The sequence below is a fragment of the Oncorhynchus mykiss genome, chromosome 7 (genome assembly GCF_013265735.2).
Source record: "Oncorhynchus mykiss isolate Arlee chromosome 7, USDA_OmykA_1.1, whole genome shotgun sequence".
Lineage (NCBI taxonomy): Eukaryota > Metazoa > Chordata > Actinopteri > Salmoniformes > Salmonidae > Oncorhynchus > Oncorhynchus mykiss.
The window spans coordinates 26,769,596-26,792,036 of record NC_048571.1 but is presented as its reverse complement, the minus strand read 5'-3'; the positions used below and the strand labels follow the sequence as shown (position 1 = coordinate 26,792,036).

Below are 22,441 nucleotides of genomic sequence, written 5' to 3'. Positions count from 1 at the left end.
CACAGTGGTGCGGCTGGCAAAGCGGGTGGGTGTTAAGAAGCGTGGTTTGGCCGGTCATGTTTTGGAGGATGCATGACTTGCCTCGACCTTTGCCTCTCCCGAGCTTGTTGGGGCGTAGCATCGATGAGACAAGATCATAATTGGATAGCAATTGGATATCACAAAGTTGGGGACAAAAGGGGGTAAAAATAAAAATGTAAAAAAAAAAAATGTATTGCACTGTTTAGTTTAAAAAATGTATCTAGTGGGCGCAAATGTTAACATAATAGGCTCATCCATATTGCGAAGTTGTTGTGTTGAATCTCGCAATTCGTTCATTTTGGTAGAGTTTGTCCCCTTACTTGGTTATCAGCTGTTCTCAAAAACACGTGGCTCTCGAAAGATGATTCTCTTCCTCAATAGTGTGCATTTTACTAGAAGCCACAATGATTATGACATCCTGGCATTGAAAGCATACTAAATTTTCTGTCACATACTATACAATTTGCATACCCAAAATACCTACTATTTAAAACGCTAGTACAGCTATTCGGACATGGCCATTCACTGTGTCTCAGATGCTACATACTGATACACATGCTTGCAGATACACTATACATACAAATGTACATACTCACCCACAAGCAAACACGTTCATATTAACCAAGTCTCTCCTTTTCCCTCTCTCTCTCTCTCTCTCTCTCTCTCTCGCACTCTCACACTCACACTCACATGCACATACACACAATGATCTATGGGATTTGATGTAACCAATGCTAATATGTCCATTCAGGTGTGTCTCTGTCTCATTGGGAGGCTGATGGCTATGTGTAGTTGTACTATAGCAGATGAAAGTGTGTGTGTGGAGAGAAGGTCAGGGACTCTCCAGCTGGCCCTTTGAAGGCCAAATGCAGGGGAACGAGGGGAAGAATAGGACAATCCTCCACACCCCAGTAATCCCACCATTCATCCTCCTCTCTCTCTCACACTGTGACCCTGACTCTATGTACACAGATGCATGTGTGCACATATATGCACTCTCTTACACAAACACATACACACATACAGTATGCATACAAATGTTCATGCGCACACACACACGCGCACACACACACACACACATATGTGTTTTAACACACACAGTCACCCGTATCTAACTGCTTTCCAATGCTGGGCTGGCCTTAGCTTTATTCCACATTATTCCAACTACCATGACTCTGAAAAATGAAACCATGGCCCATTTCCTAAAGCCTATTCCACACGATTATCTCTCTCTCTCTTTTATTTTGACATTTTATGGAGGAATCCTAGGAGGCTAAATGGTTGAATATGCATTTGTCATGCTGTCAAAGCACAGGCCTCACACTGTGACACTTCACTCTGTTCTCCTATGATGAGATAAGGAGCTGATTTAAGAAAGGAAAAGAAAGTAAAGGAGGAGGGGGATGGAGAGGAAAGGGGGAAAAAAGTCAATAACTGGGTGGGGTACGGAGAGGAAAGGGGGGAAAAAGTCAATAACTGGGTGGGGTACGGAGAGGAAAGGGGGGAAAAAAGTCAATAACTGGGTGGGGTACGGAGAGGAAAGGGGGGAAAAAGTCAATAACTGGGTGGGGTACGGAGAGGAAAGGGGGGAAAAAGTCAATAACTGGGTGGGGTACGGAGAGGAAAGGGGGGAAAAAGTCAATAACTGGGTGGGGTACGGAGAGGAAAGGGGGGAAAAAGTCAATAACTGGGTGGGGTACGGAGAGGAAAGGGGGGAAAAAGTCAATAACTTGGTGGGGTACGGAGAGGAAAGGGGGGAAAAAGTCAATAACTGGGTGGGGTACGGAGAGGAAAGGGGGGAAAAAGTAAATAACTGGGTGGGGTACGGAGAGGAAAGGAACACTTCCTTATAACGTCTACTTACGATTCACGCAACAGTCAGCATTTGAGCTGGCCGCTGTTTTTTTTTCACAGAAACCGTTTGTAAAAACACCGTCTTAACAGTTTTATGTCCCCCATTGTGAGCAGTTTATTTTCCGATGCAATGTTCAGACATTCACAGAAGTAGGAAAAGCATAACACACTTCTCATCCAAATTGTGGAAATGTAGGCTACATTAGGAAACTGAGGAAAGCGTGAGCTAATACAAGCAGTCATATTTAGCTAACTTTCGGCTGACAGAAACCATAATATGAATTAGCTAATAGCAATTACTATTTACAATTTATCACATGACAGGTGAGCTCACCCCAATTGCTGTGGCGGTCATGAAATTCGGCCACTGGATAATTGTCATGCAAATGACTGCCGGTCTCACGGTAGACCGTCATTGTAAATAAGAATTTGCTATTAACTGACTTGCCTAGTTCAATAAAGGTTAAATAAAATAAAATTGACCATTAATTAACATAAACACATTTAGCATGTCCAGACCTCCACGCATACAAACCACTGAGGAAACATTTACATTTTTAAAAAGTGCAATAAATCAATTTAATATACAACATCACAATAAATAATTTATCTTAGGCAGGTCTAAAGAAACATTATGATATGAAGAAAATGTATTTCAGTATATTATCTGGCTATGCGCCATGCCACAGATTAGCTCATTTAGCAGACAAGATATGCTTAGAAATCCAATGCTATTATTTTATGTTATATGATTGAACCTATTCCAGAGTGAGTGTGCATATGAAGTGGCCATGTTGAGCATAAAAGTCATAATTTGAAACAGGTCTTATGAACTAGATTGAAAGTTATTAGTTATTTAGTTGTGAATGATGAAAACATATACGGTTTGCATGATGGACTATAGGCTATTGATGATTTTAAAAAGTTGCCAAAAAGCTTGCGCTCTGATCCTTGCCTCAGGCTACACATCAAGGGATCATATTTTCACCCATCAGACTCAATTTAATCTTTACTAATATCTAAACTTGTTTCTTTTTTTTTGTTGAGTCGTCCATTTTCAAAGGGGCATGGGAAAAAAGACGTCATCCGTATGCACTCAAATAGCAAATGAAGGCCGCTTTCCCTCTGTTCATTTTTCAATCATGGCGGTTAAGCTATTCTGGTTTTATAGCAGAACAATGCTTAATATTAACAGCTGGGAAATAAATATAGCAGCAGTAGAAGTCTGGGATCCTCCTCTTTTTAGTGGCAACCATCAAAACTCTGCTTTCTCAAGGAATTGGATATAGAAATGTCTGGGCTTTTATAAAAACAATTATTTCACTCCATGCATCAACCAATGTTTGAGGACCATGGAGCCTCTCCTACGCGACAGGTGATATTCCACCCAAACTCTGGATGCCGTTTGCTCTCCAACCTGGTTCCTGCAGCTATCCAGTTCTTAATTTGGGAAACCAAGTGAAATCAGTTCGGGAACATAGATAGTAACTTTTCACAACAAAAGTATTTAATTTAACTGTTGACAGCCCCTCTCTCTGTGAGCTCAAGAAAGGAATGGAGGAGATGGAAACGCACGGTAGTGTGACATTCTGTAGCTGAAGGAAATGTCAGACAATTAATTATGAAAATATAAAAAATGCCCTACTGCTATTCAAAATCCAATACAAAATCACTACAATTGTAGGATAACTATTTAAGCCACTCTGCACAATCAATGAACCAACAGCATTGCCTATGCCTATATGTTCTCTCCCAGACTCATGGATAAAAGGTTTGGAGCGTAGAATAAGGTAACCAGTCCTTCCAGTATGCATAATAATACTTTCGGATGTTTACTTGAAAAATGAGTGAATCATCCCTTCACTTCGTTTTGCTGTAACATAATTGGTTTGACAAACGTTTACGTGACACCCAGAATGCATTGAATGGTGTCAACAAAAAATAGCATTGTATTAGCTCATCATAATCAGTACAACGTTCTAAAAAAGTATTTTACTCACATAGTGTATTCGGAAAGTATTCCCATTTTGTTATTCTAAAGTGTATTAAATTGTATTTTTTCCTCATCAATCTACCCAAAATACCGCATAATGACAAAGCAAAACATTTTTTTTGCTGCACAGCTATTTTCATTTCTCTCTAGAGATGTTCGGTCTGGCTGGGCCACTCAAGGACATTCAGAGACTTGTTCCGAAGCCACTCCTGCATTGTCTTGGCTGTGTGCTTAGTGTCATTGTCCTGTTGGAAGGTGAACCTTTGCCCCAGTCTGAGGTCCTGAGTGCTCTGGAGCAAGTTTTCATCAAAGATTGCTCTGTACTTTGCTTTGTTCATCTTTCCCTCGTTCCTGACTAGTCTCCCAGTACCTGCCCCTGAAAAACATCCCCAACAGCATGATGCTGCTACCACTATAATTCACCGTAGGAATGGTGGCAGGTTTTTTCCAGACGTGACACTTGGCATTCATGCCAAAGAGTTCAATCTTAGTTACATCAGACCAAAGAATCTTGTTTCTCGTGGTCTGAGAGTCCTTTAGCTGTTGTTTGCCAAAATCCAAGCAGGTTGTCTTGTGCCTTTTACTGAGGAGCAGCTTCCATCTGGCCACTCTACCATAAAGGTCATATTGTTGGAGTGCTGCAGAAATGGGTTCCTTCTGGAAAGTTCTCCAATCTCCACAGAGGAACTCTGGAGCTCTGTCAGAGTGACCATTGAGTCCCCATTCTGACCAAGTTTCTTCTCCCCCGATTGCTCAGTTTGGCCAGGGGGACAGCTCTAGGAAGAGCCTTTGTGGTTCCAAACTTCTTTCATTTAAGAATGATGGAGGCCGATGTGGTATTGGGGATCTTAAAGGCTGCAGAAATGTTTTGGTACCCTTCTCCATATCTGTGCCCTAAGACTATCCTGTCTCGGAGATCAGCCTCCTGGCTTTGTTTCTGCTCTGACATTCACTGTCAACTGTGGGACCTTATATAGACAGGTGTGTGCCTTTCCAAATCATGTCCAATCAATTGAATTTACCACAAGTGGTAAATTGCAGAAACATTTCAAGGATAATCTATGGACAAAGGCTGCACCTGAGCTCAATTGCGAGTGTCATACCAAAAGGTCTGAATACTTATGTAAATAAGGTATTTCTGTTTTTGTTTTTTTATTAATTTTTCAAAAAATTAAGATCATGCAGGCGCCAGGGGAAAAAGTTTGTGCAGGTTCTGTTCTGACTGGAGATGTGCAGATGTCTGCATACTTGACCTGGGGAAACACTGAGGGAGTGCTTGGGCTCTCACTGAAGAGAGAAGTTTGTCCGGCTCACCTTACATTAGCATAGCGTGCCGCAAACGTAAATTGTCCGTCACAGTGAAATTGGCTACTTTCTATGTGAATTGATGATTAGGCAGTACGCACCTAATTTCAAACTGTTTGTTGTTGCTCCTATATGTTTCCACTTCACAACAACAGCACTTACAATTGACTGGGGCAGCTCTAGCAGGGCAGAAATTTGACAAACTGACTTATTTGAAAGGTGGCATCCAATGACAGTGCCACGTTGAAAGTCACTGAGCTCTTCAGTAAGGCCATTCATCTGCAAGTGTTTGTCTATGGAGATTGCATGTCGGTGTGCTCGATGGTATACATCTGTCAGCAACGGTTGTAGCTGAAATAGCCGAATCCACTATTTTTAAGGGGTGTCCACCTACTGTTGGCCATGTAGTGTAATTTGATCTATATAAAGATGACGTGTATACAAAGGCTTACTTATCGTACTGTCATTAACACTCTCTCTCTCTCTCTCTCTCATCCTTTCTTCTTTCCCCCTCCCTCCCTCAATACCCTGTTCCCCATCTAACCCTCTGTCTCTCTCTCTCTCTTCCCCTCCCCTTTCTCTCTCTTTGCTTCTCTACCCCTGCTCTCTCCACTCTCCTCCCCCTATTCATAGGACAAGGAGGAGCAGTGGATGACGAAGCTGGTGTCGGGGCAGCAAGACTTTGCCCTGCTGCAGCCACTGCAGTGGAACACGCGATACGAGGTGGAGATCACGGCTCGCAACGTCAAGGGCCTCTCGGAGCCCACCTTTTACCAGTTCTTCATGCCCCAGAAACCAGACATCATAGGTACAGACAGTTGCAGGACCTGCATGTTCAAGCATGCACACACAGACATTCGTGTGCACACACACTGACAAAAATCATAAGACAGTTCTGTACACAGACAGACACACAGTTGTGTTTATATCCACTGACACTCACAGATGCACGCACAAACACTAGTCGTGGCTGGCGACACTTGAATTAGGGAAGACAGGCTCATAGTAATGTCTGGAATGGAATGAATGGAATGCTCTCAAACACACCACACAGATGGCTTCCATGTGTTTGATACCATTCCATTCATTATTATGAGCTGTCCTCCCCCTACCAGCCTCCTGTGACACACACTGCTGGAAGCAAACAAATACAGTGCCTTCAGAATGTATTCAGACCCCTTGTTTTTCCTCAGAAAACTACACACAATAGCTCATAATGAGAAAGCGAAAACAGGTTTTTAGAAATGTTTGCACATTTAATCAAAATAAAAAACAGATACCTTATTTACATAAGTATTCAGCTCCTTTGCTATGAGACTCGGTATTGAGCTCAGGTCTCTCCTGTTACCACTGATCATCCTTGAGATGTTTCAACAACTTCATTGGAGTCCACCTGTGGTAAATTCAATTGATTGGACATGATTTGGAAAGGCACAGACCTGTCTATCTAAGGTCCCGCAGTTGACAGTGCATGTCAGAGCAAAAACCAAGCTATGAGGTCGAAGGAATTGTCCGTAGAGCTCCGAGACAGGATTGTGTTGAGGCACAGATCAGGGCAAGAGTACCAAAAATATTCTGCAGGATTGAAAGTCCCCAAGAACCCAGTGGCCTCCATCTTTAAATGGAAGATGTTTGGGACAACCAAAACTGAGCAATCTGGGGAGAAGGGCCTTGGTCATGGAGGTGACCAAGAACCTGATGGTCACTCTGTCTGAGCTCTAGAGTTCCTCTGTGGAGATGGGAGAACCTTCCAGAAGGACAATCAGGCCTTTATGGTAGAGTGGCCAGACCGAAGCCACTCCTCAGTTAAAGGCATATGACAGCCTGCTTGGTGTGGAGGAAACCTGGCACCATCCCTATGGTGAAGCATGGTGGTGGCAGCATCATGCTGTGGGGATGTTTTTCAGCAGCAGGGACTCTGAGACTTGTTAGGATCGAGGCAAAGATTAACAGAGCAAAGTACAGAGAGATCCTAGATGGAAACCTGCTCTAGAGAGCTCTGGATCTCAGACTGGGGCGACGGTTCACCTTCCAACAGGACAATGACCCTAAGGACACAGCCAATGCAATGCAGGAGTGGCTTCGGGACAAGTCTCTAAATGTCCTTGAGTGGCCCTGCCAGATCCGGTACTTGAACCCTATCGAACATCTCTGGAGAGACCTGAAAATAGCTGTGCAGCAACTCTCCCCATCAAACCTTCCAACAGGACAACAACCCTAAGCACACAGCCAAGACAACGCAGGAGTGACTTCGGGAAAAGTCTCTGAATGTCCCAGAGCCCGTACTTGGACCCAATCGAACATCTCTGGAGAGACCTGAAAAAAGCTGTGCAGCGACGCTCCACATCCAACCCGACAGAGAGGAAAGGTGTGCCAAGCTTGTCGCGTCATACCCAAGAAGACTCAATGCTGTAATCGCTGCCAAAGGTGCTTCAACAAAGTACTGACTAAAGGGTCTGAATACTTATCTAAATGTGATATTTAAAAAATATATATTATTATACACTGCTCAAAAAAATAAAGGGAACACTAAAATAACACATCCTAGATCTGAATGAATTAAATATTCTTATTAAATACTTTTTTCTTTATATAGTTGAATGTGCTGACAACAAAATCACACAAAAATTATCAATGGAAATCAAATTTATCAACCCTTGGCGGTCTGGATTTGGAGTCACACTCAAAATTAAAGTGGAAAACCACACTACAGGCTGATTCAACTTTGATGTAATGTCCTTAAAACAAGTCAAAATGAGGCTCAGTAGTGTGTGTGGCCTCCACGTGCCTGTATGACCTCCCTACAACGCCTGGGCATGCTCCTAATGAGGTGGCGGATGGTCTCCTGAGGGATCTCCTCCCAGACCTGGACTAAAGCATCCGCCAACTCCTGGACAGTCTGTGGTGCAACGTGGCGTTTGTGGATGGAGCGAGACATGATGTCCCAGATGTGCTCAATTGGATTCAGGTCTGGGGAACGGGCGGGCCAGTCCATAGCATCAAAGTCTTCCTCTTGCAGGAACTGCTGACACACTCCAGCCACATGAGGTCTAGCACTGTCTTGCATTAGGAGGAACCCAGGGCCAACCGCACCAGCATATGGTCTCACAAGGGGTCTGAGGATCTCATCTCGGTACCTAATGGCAGTCAGGCTACCTCTGGCGAGCACATGGAGGGCTGTGTGGCCCCCCAAAGAAATGCGACCCCACACCATGACTGACCCACCGCCAAACCGGTTATGCTGGAGGATGTTGCAGGCAGCAGAACGTTCTCCACGGCGTCTCCAAACTCTGTCACGTCTGTCACATGTGCTCAGTGTGAACCTGCTTTCATCTGTGTAGAGTACAGGGCGCCAGTGGTGAATTTGCCAATCTTGGTGTTCTCTGGCAAATGGCAAATGTCCTGCACGGTGTTGGGCTGTAAGCACAACCTGTGGACGTCGGGCCCTCATACCACCCTCATGGAGTCTGTTTCTGACTGTTTGAGCAGACACATGCACATTTGTGGCCTGCTGGAGGTCATTTTGCAGGGCTCTGGCAGTGCTCCTCCTTGCACAAAGGCGTAGGTAGCGGTCCTGCTGCTGGGTTGTTGCCCTCCTACGGCCTCCTCCACGTCTCCTGATGTACTGGCCTGTCTCCTGGTAGCGCCTCCATGCTCTGGACACTACGCTGACAGACACAGCAAACCTTCTTGCCACATCTCGCATTGATGTGCCATCCTGGATGAGCTGCACTACCTGAGCCACTTGTGTGGGTTGTAGACTCCGTCTCATGCTACCACTAGAGTGAAAGCACCGCCAGCATTCAAAAGTGACCAAAACATCATCCAGGAAGCATAGGAACTGAGAAGTGGTCTGTGGTCACCACCTGCAGAACCACTCCTTTTTTGGGGGTGTCTTGCTAATTGCCTATAATTTCCACCTGTTGTCTATTCCATTTGCACAACAGCATGTGAAATTTATTGTCAATCAGTGTTGCTTCCTAAGTGGACAGTTTGATTTCACAGAAGTGTGATTGACTTGGGAGTTACATTGTGTTGTTTGTGTTCCCTTTATTTTTTTGAGCAGTGTATATACATTTGCAAAAAAATCTTAACCTGTTTTTGCTTTGTCATTATGGGTATTGTGTGTAGATTAGTGGGGAAAAAATGATTGAATACATTTTAGAATAAGGTTGTAACGTAACAAAATGTGGAAAAAGTCAAGTGGTCTGAATACTTTCTGAAGGCACTGTACACACTGTACTGTACCTACCCACCCAGGTAAACCCAGTGTAGAGTTCTGAGCACACACTCCAAACACCTTGTATTGGGGTTATGTGTGGGCAAAGGGAGCAGGATCAAATGCAGAGAGCGTTGGTTTGATTAGGCCAAGCTGTTTGCAGAGCGTATCTGTCTGGGCTTTTGAAAAGTCCAACTCTTAATGTTCCTAGGAGAGAAGACTTCTGAGGCCCACTGTAGGATGCTTATCATTTTCAAACAGCCCCCAGAGTTTTATATAAGACCATACGCAAACCATCACAAAGGGAACAGTTTACAGTGAGTCACCACTTCCATATGTAGGCCCCCCTGTAGAGTCTGGTTAAAAAAAATGGAGAGCATGTTTTCTTTGGTGTTTACTCTTCCTGTTGCTTAGGTCGTTTCTCCTGCTGCTCATGAAGGAGCGACTGTTTGCCTCTCTCATTACTGGAGTGGCTAAACTGCCTTTGAGTTTGTGTGCGTTCACATGTGCGTGTTGGTGTGTGTGTGTGCGCTCCTTAAATGGAAAACAAGGCTGAGAACACAGTGTTTAAGCCGAGTCATTTCGATTGGCTGTCCCCTCTCCTTAGTGAACAGAGGGCTAGGGAGACCGGGGGCAAAAAAAAAATCCCCGATTATTTCCTGTTGAAGAGAGAGAAAGGAGTGGCCAAAATGGACCAATGGCAATGAAGTCCTGTCACCTGTCAGTATTCGTCATTAATCGCCACCCATGCGGTCTATTCAGAAGGGTGAAATGTTAAAGAAAATATGATAAATGTATTTTCTAGAATAAATATTATTGTCTGTCGAATAGGGATTCGTGACAGCTCTATTCATTATATGTATTACTGCAACCTTCTGGATAGTTCCCCTCACTGAACACACCCAAATTGTTTGACTTTTGATATTGTAGTGACACCATTAAATGCCTTCCTGCAGTGTATCTGATATGCTGTATAACCTCCAAGGATCTACCATATGCCTCTGTGTTTCTTTTCTAAACAATCTCTCTATTTAATTCCCCCTCTTTATGCATTATGCATTCCCTGGGTCTGAAATTGTCGCTTTTCTTTTCCGCCTCTCCTCCCTTTCTTTCTCTCTCCTACTTTGTCTTGCAATGAACTGCCACTACACCTCCCCTCTCTCTGCCTCCTTACTTTTTTCCCATCCATGAACTCCCCTTTGAAATATGTCATTGATTGCCACTATGCCCTTGGTTCCTTTTCAATTTGCTCTCCTTCCCTCTATCCTTCTTAAATCATGGCACTCCTCCACTCACTTCAGACCTCCTGAATCACTATAGAGTCTTCCCTCTTTCCCTCCTAAATCCTCTCTCGTCCTGGCTGTTTCTTTTTGAATGATCTCCTTTCTGTGGGGTTTTTGGCATCCATCTTGGTTATACGTCCCCTGTGTGTTTACGATATGGCCTGATGGATGTCAATGAAACGGAACGTTTTGAATGTTGAATGATCTGGCGAGTGTTTGTCTCTGTTTAAAGCTACCATCGAGGTAATCATTCTCCTGTACAATATCCTAGACTACACACTTCCAATACACACCAGTGGTGCTGGTTTCAATCAGTTGAAAAGAACAGAACAGAAAGGCCCGCAAACTATGCGCTCCTTATAACATCTTTAAAGGATCATTAAAGTTGTAAGTTGTGCCACTCTTCACTGGTATTGTAAGCTTCTAAAATATTCCCCTTGATTTTGGAAGAATACAACATATGCATGCTTAAACTATTTTAGTACAATGCTGCTATTGCTATCAAAGTAATAATAATGATGCCCATAACAGCAGCTCTCATGAATTCATTTTTTTTCCCAGAGGGAGAAAAAATGGTTATGTACAGCCAATTATCTTGAACACGCCCTACTCCCCCAAAAGAACTCACAAGCATGTACATACAAAACACTCAACACTGTTGCAATACATTTTTTCATCAAGAGTCATTTCAGTTTGGAGATCAACTATGTTGGGGAAGCAGCCTAGAAATGCTGTGAAAATGTTTACTTTCTTACCGAGCCATTTGGGGATCATGGTGGAGACAAAAATACTTGCAGGCTAATCCGTTCCCTAGTTTTTTTTTTAATCCATTCCCTCAGATGTTTTATTTGTTCCCTGTTTTCCTTATGTAGGCTACCGTATTGTTCCCACTTGCCAATTACATAAATATAATTATATTTAGTAAATGACATGCTTCAAATGGTGATGATTACTTAACATTTAATAGCTAATTTCCAGTTTGTCTTTTCATATGCCTCCAAATCATAAGGGCAAATAACGGATAACGGGTGTGAAAAACCCCTCAATTAGCCTAAAGTCATTTCTATACCCTGAAAAGCTAGGAGCCTCACTGGCAGTCATAACTGAATGATGTACAGTACCAGTCAAAAGTTTGGACAGACCTACTTTTCAAGGGTTTTTCTTTATATGTTCTATTTTCTACATGGTTGAATAATAGTGAAGACGTCGACACTCTGAAATAACGCATATGGAATCATGTAATACCCCAAAAAAGTGTTAAACTAATCACAATATATTTGAGATTCTTCAAAGTAGCAACCCTTTGCCTTGATGACAGCTTTGCCCACTCTCGGCATTCTCTCAACAAGCTTCATGAGGTAGTCACCTGGAATGCATTTCAATTAACAGGTGTGCCTTGTTAAAAGTTAATTAGTGGAATATATTTCCTTAATGCATTTGAGCCAATCAGTTGTGTTGTGAGGTGGGGTGGTATACAGAAGATAGCCCTATTTGGTAAAAAGATCAAGTCCATATTATGACAAGAACAGCTCAAATAAGCAAAGAAAAAAGACAGTCCATCATTACTTTAAATAAGACATGAAAGTCAGTCAATTCGGAAAATGTCAAGAATTTTGAACGTTTCATCAAGTGTAGTCGCAAAAACCATCAAGCACCATGATGAAACTGGCTCTCATGAGGACCGCCACAGGACAGGAAGAACCAGAGTTACCTCTGCTGCAGAGGATAGGTTCATTAGAGTTACCAGCTTCAGAAATTGCAGCCCAAGTGAATGCTTCCCAAAATTCAAGTAACAGACATTTCAATATCAGGTGTTCAGGAGACTGCATGAATCAGGCCTTTATGGTCGAAGTGCTGCAAAGAAACTACTACTAAAGGAAACCAAGAAGAAGAAGAGACTAGCTTGGGCCAAGAAAAACAAGCAATGTGGAAATGTGTCCTTTGGTCTGATGAGTCCAAATTTTAGCTGTTTGATTCCAACCGTTGTTTTTGTGAGACGCAGAGTCGGTGAACAGATCATCTACTCGTGTGGTTCCCACTGTGAACCATGGAAGAGGAGGTGTGATGGTGCGGGGGTGCTTTGCTGGTGACTCTATCTGTGATTTATTTTGAATTCAAGGTACACTTAACCAGCATGGCTACCACAGCATTTCGCACCTATACGGCTATTTGACCAAGAAGTAGGGTGATGGAGTGCTGCATTAGATGACCTGGCCTCCACAATCACCTGACCTCAAACCAATTGAGATGGTTTGGGATGAGTTGGACCGCAGAGTGAAGGAAAAGCAGCTAACAAGTGCTCAGCATACAGTGGGGCAAAAAAGTATTTAGTCAGCCACCAATTGTGCAAATTCTCCCACTTAAAAAGATGAGAGGCCTGTAATGTTCATCATAGGTACACTTCAACTATGACAAACAAAAAATCCAGAAAATCACATTGTAGGATTTTTTATGAATTTATTTGCAAATTATGGTGGAAAATAAGTATTTGGGGTTGAGATCTGGAGACTGGCTAGGCCACTCCAGGACCTTGAAATGCTTCCTACGAAGCCACTCCTTCGTTGCCCGGGCGGTGTGTTTGGGATCATTGTCATGCTGGAAGACCCAGCCACGTTTCATCTTCAATGCACTTGCTGATGGAAGGAGGTTTTCACTCAAAATCTCACGATACATGGCCCCATTCATTCTTTCCTTTACACGGATCAGTCGTCCTGGTCCCTTTCCAGAAAAACAGCCCCAAAGCATGATGTTTCCACAATGCTTCACAGTAGGTATGGTGTTCTTTGTCCTCCAAACACGACGAGTTGAGTTTTTATCAAAAAGTTATATTTTGGTTTCATCTGACCATATGACATTCTCCCAATCTTATTTTGGATCATCCAAATGCTCTCTAGAAATCTTCAGACGGGCCTGGACATGTACTGGCTTAAGCAGGGGGACACGTCTGGCACTGCAGGATTTGAGTCCCTGGCGGCGTAGTGTGTTACTGATGGTAGGCTTTGTTACTTTGGTCCCAGCTCTCTGCAGGTAATTTACTAGGTCCCCCCGTGTGGTTCTAGGATTTTTGCTCACCATTCTTGTGATTATTTTGACCCCACGGGGTAAGATCTTGCGTGGAGCCCCAGATCGAGGGAGATTATCAGTGGTCTTGTATGTCTTCCATTTCCTAATAATTGCTCCCACAGTTGATTTCTTCAAACCAAGCTGCTTACCTATTGCAGATTCAGTCTTCCCAGCCTGGTGCAGGTCTACAATTTTGTTTCTGGTGTCCTTTGACAGCTCTTTGGTCTTGGCAATAGTGGAGTTTGGAGTGTGACTGTTTGAGGTTGTGGACAGGTGTCTTTTATACTGATAACAAGTTCAAACAGGTGCCATTAATACAGGTAACGAGTGGAGGACAGAGGAGCCTCTTAAAAAAGAAGTTACAGGTCTGTGAGAGCCAGACATTGCTTGTTTGTAGGTGACCAAATACTTATTTTCCACCATAATTTGCAAATTAATTCATTACAAATCCTACAATGTGATTTTCTTGATTTTTTTTCTCATTTTGTCTGTCATAGTTGAAGTGTACCTATGATGAAAATTACAGGCCTGTCTCATCTTTTTAAGTGGGAGAACTTGCACAATTGGTGGCTGACTAAATACTTTTTTGCCCCAATGTATGTGAGAACACCTTCAAGACTGTTGGGAAAGCATTCCAGTTGAACCTGGTTGAGAGAATGCCAAGAGTGTGCATATCTGTCATCAAGGCAAGGGATGGCTACTTTGAATAATCTGAAATATAAAACATGTTTTGATTTGTTTACCACATTTTTTGGTTACTACATGATTAAATCAAATCACAATCAAATTTTATTTGTCACATGCGCCAAATACAACCGGTGTAGACCTTTTATAGTTACAAGCCCTTAACCAACAATGCAGCTTGGACCCGCAAGTTCTCTGACATTTCTGGGAGGAATTGCCCTAGCCCTCACCCTCTGATCCAACAGGTCCCAGATGTGCTCAATGGCTGGAGTGTGACTGGAGGGTCATGTCAGGATGAGCCGACAGGAAGGGTACCACATGAGGGAGGAGGATGTCTTCCCTGTAACGCACAGCGTTGAGATTGCTTGCCATGACAACAAGCTCAGTCTGATGATGCTGTGACACTCCGCCCCAGACCATGACGGACCCTCCAAAACGATCCCGCTCCAGGGTACAGGCCTCGGTGTAATGCTCATTCCTTCAACGATAAACGCAAATCCGACCATCATCCCTGGTGAGACAAAACCGCGACTCGTCAGTGAAGAGTACTTTTTGCCAGTCTTGTCTGGTCCAGCGACGGTGGGTTTGTGCCCATAGGCGACGTTGTTGCCGGAGATGTCTGGTGAGGACTTGCCTTACAACAGACCTACAAGCCCTCAGTCCAGCCTCTCTCAGCCTATTTCGGACAGTCTGAGCACTGATGGAGGGATTGTGCGTTCCTGGTGTTACTCGGGCAGTTGTTGTTGCCATCCTGTGCCTGTCCCGCAGGTATGATGTTCGGATGTACCAATCCTGTGCATGTGTTGTTACACATGGTCTGCCACTGCAAAGACGATCAGCTGTCCGTCCTGTCTCCCTGTAGTGCTGTCTTAGACGTCTCGCAGCAGTATGGACAAATGACAATTTATTGCCCTGGCCACATCTGCAGTCCTCATGCCTCCTTGCAGCATGCCTAATGCACATTCACACAGATGAGCAGGGACCCTGGGCATCTTTCTTTTGGTGTTTTTCAGAGTCAGTAGAAAGGCCTCTTTTTAGTATCTTAAGTTTTCATAACTGTACCCTTAATTGCCTACTGTCTGTAAGCTGTTAATGTCTTCACCACCGTTCCACAAATGCATGTTCATTAATTGTTTGTCGTTCATTGAACACGCATGGGAAACAGTGTTTAAACTCTTTACAATGAAGATCTGTGAAGTTATTTGGATTTTTATGAATTATCTTTGAAAGAGAGGGTCCTGTCTTTTTTTGCTTAGTTTATATACACGTGGATAGAGTTATGAAGGTGACTTATGCATAGATAATAACAGAGAGTAGAAAGGTGGGGTGGGGCAGGGGCAATGCAAGTAGTCTGGGTGGCCATTTAACTAAATGTTCAGTAGTCTTATGGCTTGGGGGTAGAATCTGCTCAGAAGTCCCTTGGACCTAGACTTGGCGCTTCGGTACCGCTTGCCGTTTGGTAGCAGAGAGAACTGTCTATGACTAGGGTGGTCTTTGACCATTTTTTGGAGCCTTCCTCTGAAACCGCCTGGTACAGAGGTAATCATTAGGAAGCTTGGCCCCAGTGATGTACTGGGCCGTACACACTACCTTCTCTAGTGCCTTGCGGTCGGAGGCCGAGCAGTTGCCATACCTGGCAGCGATGCAACCTTTGAGGATGCAACCTTTGTAGAACCTTTGAGGATCTGAGGAACCATGCCAAATCTTTTCAAGTCTCCTGGGGGGGAATAGTTTTTGTCGTGCCCTCTTCGCGTTGGCTAGGCAGGTTAACATCTTGTGTGACTTAGCCAATTATGCATGTGTTACTTCATCGTTTTGATGCCTTCACTATTATTCTACGATGTAGAAAATAGAAAAATAAAGAAAAACCACCTGAATGAGTGATTGTGTCCAACCTTTTGACTGGTACTCTATGTTTACAATGCAAACCAAATAGGCTACACTTTGTGCAAACTCATATTTATGAAACTTGGACAACTACGAACAGTTGTCAATTTTGGGTGTTTACCCCTCGTGCATAAAGTTAGGGCCATATAAGTCCAGTAAAACATGCTGCATCTGGATGTGTTTTTGTTGTTTACAATTGTGTATGTGTCTCATCTGAGGCAGAAAGGAAAGGCATGCAAATGTATTGTGCATCATTTCCAAGAGGCTTCGGTGTTAAAAGGTGAAATGATGCGCTCTTATCCCTGCGCTAGGCAGGTGAACATCTTGTTTGACGTACCAGGCACAGATAGATGGCTCTATGTTCATAACTAAAACTGATAGTTATTTGCTTTGTTGCGATGACAATACATTCACCTGGAAGTGAGCTAATTGCCAGGCCAGAGTAGGTAGCTGAAGAACTCCTTCGGAATATAGATATAAAACAGCTAAGGTCATGAAACAGGAATTTCTGCCTAGGGATGAAAGTGCATCATTGAACCATATTTGCACCGTGAGTGGTTTTAAACGGCGTTACTAATATGCCCTTGTGATTCGGAGGCATATGAAAATAAGCTATTGAATGGTCATTGATCACCACTATTTGAAGCATTTAGGCTCCATTATGTTATTGGCCAAGTGGGACCGTCATGGTAGCCTACATAAAGAGAAGAGGAAACGACTACAAAATCGGAGGGAACAGATGAAAAGAAACAGGGAACGGATTAGCCTGGCTGTTTTTTAAATTTCATTTCTGCCATGACCCTTAAGGGGCTATGTACTTTCTCTAACATTTCTAGGAAATAATCCTTGGTGGAGCCTCTGAATATGACAGCAACTCTCCGAAAGGACAGACCTTGTCAAGTCACTATGATTACAGTCGTTCGGGTTGTCAGGTATCCCATTTAGGCGTCCATTTTGACTCGTTTGAGCCGTGTGATTTAACAAGTGGCTGATTCTAGGCCCGATCACTCTCCCTTCCCAGGAACACTTTTATCTGTGCTTTACAGCAATCACCACACCGTCGAGCCCAAATGGCCAGCCTCATTTCGTTCCACAACCCTAGCGGCAACGAGGGTACTTTGCTCTTTAAAAGCGTGTTCGGTGGTAACGCTCCGTTTGGGTTCGCCATTTTGGAGTTGCGTGCAGGCCAGTTCTCGGGGGCCTTTTCGTGAGTCATCGTTCTTGACAGATTGTTGGAGAGTGGTTAAGGAGAGAAAGTGCCTGGATGTCTGTGTCTAATGTCTCTGTGACCTTTGGTCTTGGATATGGAAGAGACGTGGTATACCATATAAACGGAACACTGTAAAAGCACTGGGATAAAGTGTGAAAGGAGGGCTAAAACTTTTGATCATGGCAGTTGTGTCTCGTAACTGCAGGGAGAATGTTTAAAATTACATTAGAGTAGATATTATAATACATGCAATTCAAGCTTTAAAGTGCAAAGTGATACACTTCTTACTTTGCTTGAAATAGCATGATAATAATGATTTGCAGACAACACTCTTGTTTAAAACGATATTATAATAGTCTTTGTTGGTTCTTCCATTTCCTGATTATTGAAGTGTACTTCAGCTATATTAAGGCTCTTTAATTCAGCCTTTGTAATGGTGGATACTCATCATTCCTCTTATCTCTTGAATAAGAGGATCTGGTGTGGGTGTGCTGATTCTCTTCCAAGGCTTTGTCTAATGGAGTAGCAATACTTCCCCATGGCATAGAGAACAAAGTGTCCCCTCAAGTCTAGCTATGATGGCGTCACACTCACACACCCACTCACAGTGATGTTTATCCCTAAAAATCTATTAGCACCTCCAAGTTTTCACCCAATCAATGGCTCCCGTTTAGTCATCGTTAATCGACTGACTACCTCTCAGATCTAATCAAGTGCAACTCAATGAGTGCTCGGGCCTAATGAGTTGATGTCAGAGACGTAGATGTATACGAATGGCTCCCACTCCGAGAGAGATGCAGGATGACTAGCATTAACAGAATATCAAATTGAGCCCCTAATGGGCTAATAGATCAAAGGAGATGCTTTCTAGATTAATCACATGGAATAAGCAGACAGGGAAATTGATACTAGTCGCCATCGGTTTGATAGGATATACTGTAGAGTAGAAGACTAGGAATTACACAGAATTAGCTCGTTTTAAGCTAATTGGCTAACGAACGTTGTCATTTCCGGTCTTTTCTACTACTATGAGCTGATTTGACACTACTTGGATTATTTTAAGAGGATGAGATCAAAAGCTATAAGGTATAGAGTTCTGTTCCCTCACTGTGGCTCTGGAACTGAGATGCTCTCTGTTATTCTCAAAGGCCTCAAAGACATAACTCGGCACTGCGAAAGGAAGTAGTAGTTGTGTTCTGTAGCCGAGCCCACGTAATACATTTGGCGGAATAGATTGGAATGAATTTCGAAACACTCACAAGGTAGGCAGCTAGAGCAACTAACCCCAGAGGCACTTGACAGCAGAACAAGAATTCTCCTTGTTCCCCTTTTCTGTTTTCCCTCCTTTTTACTTTTTCATTGTTTTCAGTCGAGAGATCTAGCTACCACGAGACCTTGAGACACCTCCGCTGTCATCGTTTGAACGTTGCAAGGCACCTAATAGACATTTACAACATGTTTCTGTCAAGATTTGAATTACATTCACTTGGCGAGGATTCTTTTTCATTTCACCTTATTGCTCAGCAAATTGGAAATCGGAGGTGTGAAAACTCAAAAAGCGCTATGTATTTCCCCCTGGCTTCCTTCCTTGGTCCCGCTTATTTGAAATGTGTTGCTTCACGTCCATTGATTCCCTCCAATAATACAGAGATCAAACCAGGCTCGCAATGGAATGCAAGGCAAACGACTGCTGAGCTACCTGCTCAAGAAAGATTGATACGGTTTAGAGAGTATGTGCCACTGTGAGGAAAAGCAACACTATTAATGGGTTCTCTCCCTTGGAATGCCCCATTTTCAATCACAAACTATTTCTAATTTACTATATATGCTTTGACAATGTGCTTTCCACTATTTGAACCGAGGTCAGTGAACCATCATACCCAGTTGGCAAATTTTGACATTGGACGTTATAATGACGTTGCTTCCTACTTGTAAACTGGTTTATAGTTATAGAGATGTCAGATTACAACCAGGTAAAAGTTTCCACAACCCCCAAACTCTATGACAATAAAGTGATGCACTAACACTATGTTTTGTCTCTCTTTTGCTTCCTGTAATTGTCTTGATCCAGAAGGATCTGCCCTGTCCTTCAAGAGGCTATAATTGACGAGTTAAATTGTATTACAAGGGGATTAAAGCTGTAGAGGGCCAGAGCCACCAGCCTCCAAACCAAAGGAGTGGATTGGACAGGAACCAGGATGTGTACAGAATGTGACTAGCACAACAGTGCAATACCCTTCTATGGCTATGACCAAATTCTCATAATGTCCTATTTAGAAGGCAACTAGGCGTAAATAAAACTAATTTGTGTCTCTTCTATGTCCTTAAATTATTTATTTTTTTGTTCAGAATGTGATTTGTTGCTCAAGGAAGGCCAATCATCCACTATTGTTTGTGCATTCCGTAGTTCTCTTTTCATAACACGACGGCTTTTGTGTGATTATTTTATTCAATTGATTTTAATTGATTTAGCTCAATTCCTCCAATATTTGTTTAACTGTTCTATTACTACCAATGCTGAATTGATTGCATTCCTTGACGAGGTCTTCAAGCCTCACCTCTACCGCCAAAGAAAAACAGATCCACATTAGACTGTCTATTATGGTCTGGGGGAAAAAATATAAATCTATTGAATCTTTCACAAAGATTTGCCCTGACCAACCTTCAGATGCGTATTCAGAGCAGTTTTTAGTAATCTGAACACATATGATTTTATACACAAACGATTTCAGTGTTACATTAAAACAGACAATTGAACCGAGTTTCAATGCACTCAGAGCAAAATAGTTCAATACAACATTGAGTGGTTTGGATGAGAAAAGGTCAATAAAGTTTAAAAAAAATGTGTATCATTGTTCCGTTTACCCTTGAGGATTACTTGCAAAGCTTTGTATGCATCTCAAGGTAGCCTAGTGGTTAGAGCGTTGGGCCAGTAACCGAAAGGTTGCTGGATCGAATATCCGAGCTGACAAGGTAAAATCTGTCATTCTGCCCCTGAACAAGGCAGTTCCCCAGTAGGCTGTCATTGTACTTAAAAAAATAAATACTGCTCACTTGGCCGAAAGTAGTGCACGATAAATGGAATAGGGTGCCATTTGGGAGGCAAGCTAACGTTCTTCATGGGAAGACAGGAAAGTAGTTACTATCCACTAAGCTGTGGCTCATCTACCTTCAAAATAATTCAGATACATTTACCGACAGAGAGAGCCCTGTGGCGGAGGGGAAATATTGATCCAATCAAAGAGGTTTGTCGCTGCCTCACGTCCCATGATGCAACACTTAAAACACACTACTTTAATTAAAATTCCTAGCCACCAGGCTATTTCTTTCTCCCTCTCTCTCTCATTCAATCTTCCTCTCTCCTTCTATCTCTATTCCCTTTCTTCCTTGCGCTAAGCTGCTCGTTAGCTCTGACTATGCTTGCCAGCTGTTCCTCCGGCCGCCAGCGTCGTTCGTTCTCATTCGGGGGCGTCTGTAGGTGTTCGGCTCTGACCCCATACCACATGCTCTATTTGATCAACACCAAGGTCACTGGTGCTCACAATCAGAAAACACCAGGGGTGTGTCCAGGGTGGCACCCTTAGCCCTATGGAGTGCACTACAGTAGTGGGATGCAGCCCAGATGAGGAGAGGAATCTGAGCTAACTGCTTGAGTGTGTATTTGCATAATATGAGATTAGATATTTTTGCTGGGGAAAAAAATAAATAAAGTATGTGGAAATTGCAGGGGTAGCTTTCAGTAAGGGGTATTGTATGTGTTTGGTTATGACCACCTTTGTCCAGGTTACCGGCGTAGGTTATGGTTCACAGTGTCTGTCTGTTTGTATGTACAGTTGAAGTCAGAGGTTTCACATACACCTTAGCTAAATACATTTAAACTCAGTTTTTCACAATTCTTGACATTTAATCCTAGTAAAATTCCCTGTTTTAGGTCAGTGAGGATCACCACTTTATTTTAAGAATGTGAAATGCCAGAATAATAACAGAGATAATGATTGATTTCAGCTTTTATTTCTTTCATCACATTCCCAGTGGGTCAGAAGTTTACATACACTCAATTAGTATTTGGTAGCGTTGCTTTTATATTGTTGAACTTGGTTTCAAACATTTCGGGTAGCTTTCCACAACCTTCCCACAATAAGTTGGGTGAATTTTGGCCCGTTCCTCCTGACAGAGCTGGTATAACGGAGTCAGGTTTGTAGGCCTCCATGCTCGCACACACTTTTTCAGTTCTGCCCACAAATCTTCTATAGGATTGAGGTCAGGGCTTTGTGATGGCAAATCCAATACCTTGACTTTGTTGTCCTTAAGACATTTTGCCACAACTTTGGAAGTATGCTTCGGGTCAGTGTCCATTTGGAAGACCCATTTGCGAGAAAGCTTTAACTTCCTGACTGATGTCTTGAGATGTTGCTTCAATATATCCACATCATTTTCCCCCTCATGATGCCATCTATTTTGTGAAGTGCACCAGTGACTCCTGCAGCAAAGCACACCCACAACATGATGCTACCACCCCCGTGCTTCACAGTTGGCATAGTGTTCTTCGGCTTGCAAGCCTCCCCTTTTTTCCTCCAAACATAACGTTGTTCATTATGGCGAAACAGTTCTATTTTTGTTTCATCAGACCAAAGGACATTTCTCCAAAAAGTACAATCTTTGTCAGTTGCAAACCGTAGTCTGGCTTTTTTTTATGGTGGTTTTGGAGCAGTGGCTTCTTCCTTTCTGAGCGGCCTTTCAGTTTATGTCAATATAGGACTCGTTTTACTGTGGATATAGATGCTTTTGTACCTGTTTCCTCCAGCATCTTCACAAGGTCCTTTGCTGTTGTCATGGGATTGATTTGCACTTTCTGCACCAAAGTACGTTAATCTCTAGGAGACAGAACGCGTCTCCTTCCTGAGCGGTATGATGGCTGCCTT

General features: G+C 43.0%; 1 protein-coding gene across 4 annotated transcripts in view; it reads left to right on the top strand.

Annotated features, from left to right (window-relative positions):
* LOC110527591 (neural cell adhesion molecule 2) overlaps window positions 1–22,441 on the top strand; it is a 413,004-nt gene that overhangs the window by 350,605 nt on the left and 39,958 nt on the right. For all 4 annotated transcript variants that reach the window (XM_036983098.1, XM_036983099.1, XM_036983100.1 and 1 more), the window contains one exon: window positions 5,807–5,981. In XM_036983098.1, coding sequence (XP_036838993.1) covers window positions 5,807–5,981 — 175 coding nt within the window. The remainder of the gene's footprint in view (window positions 1–5,806; window positions 5,982–22,441) is intronic.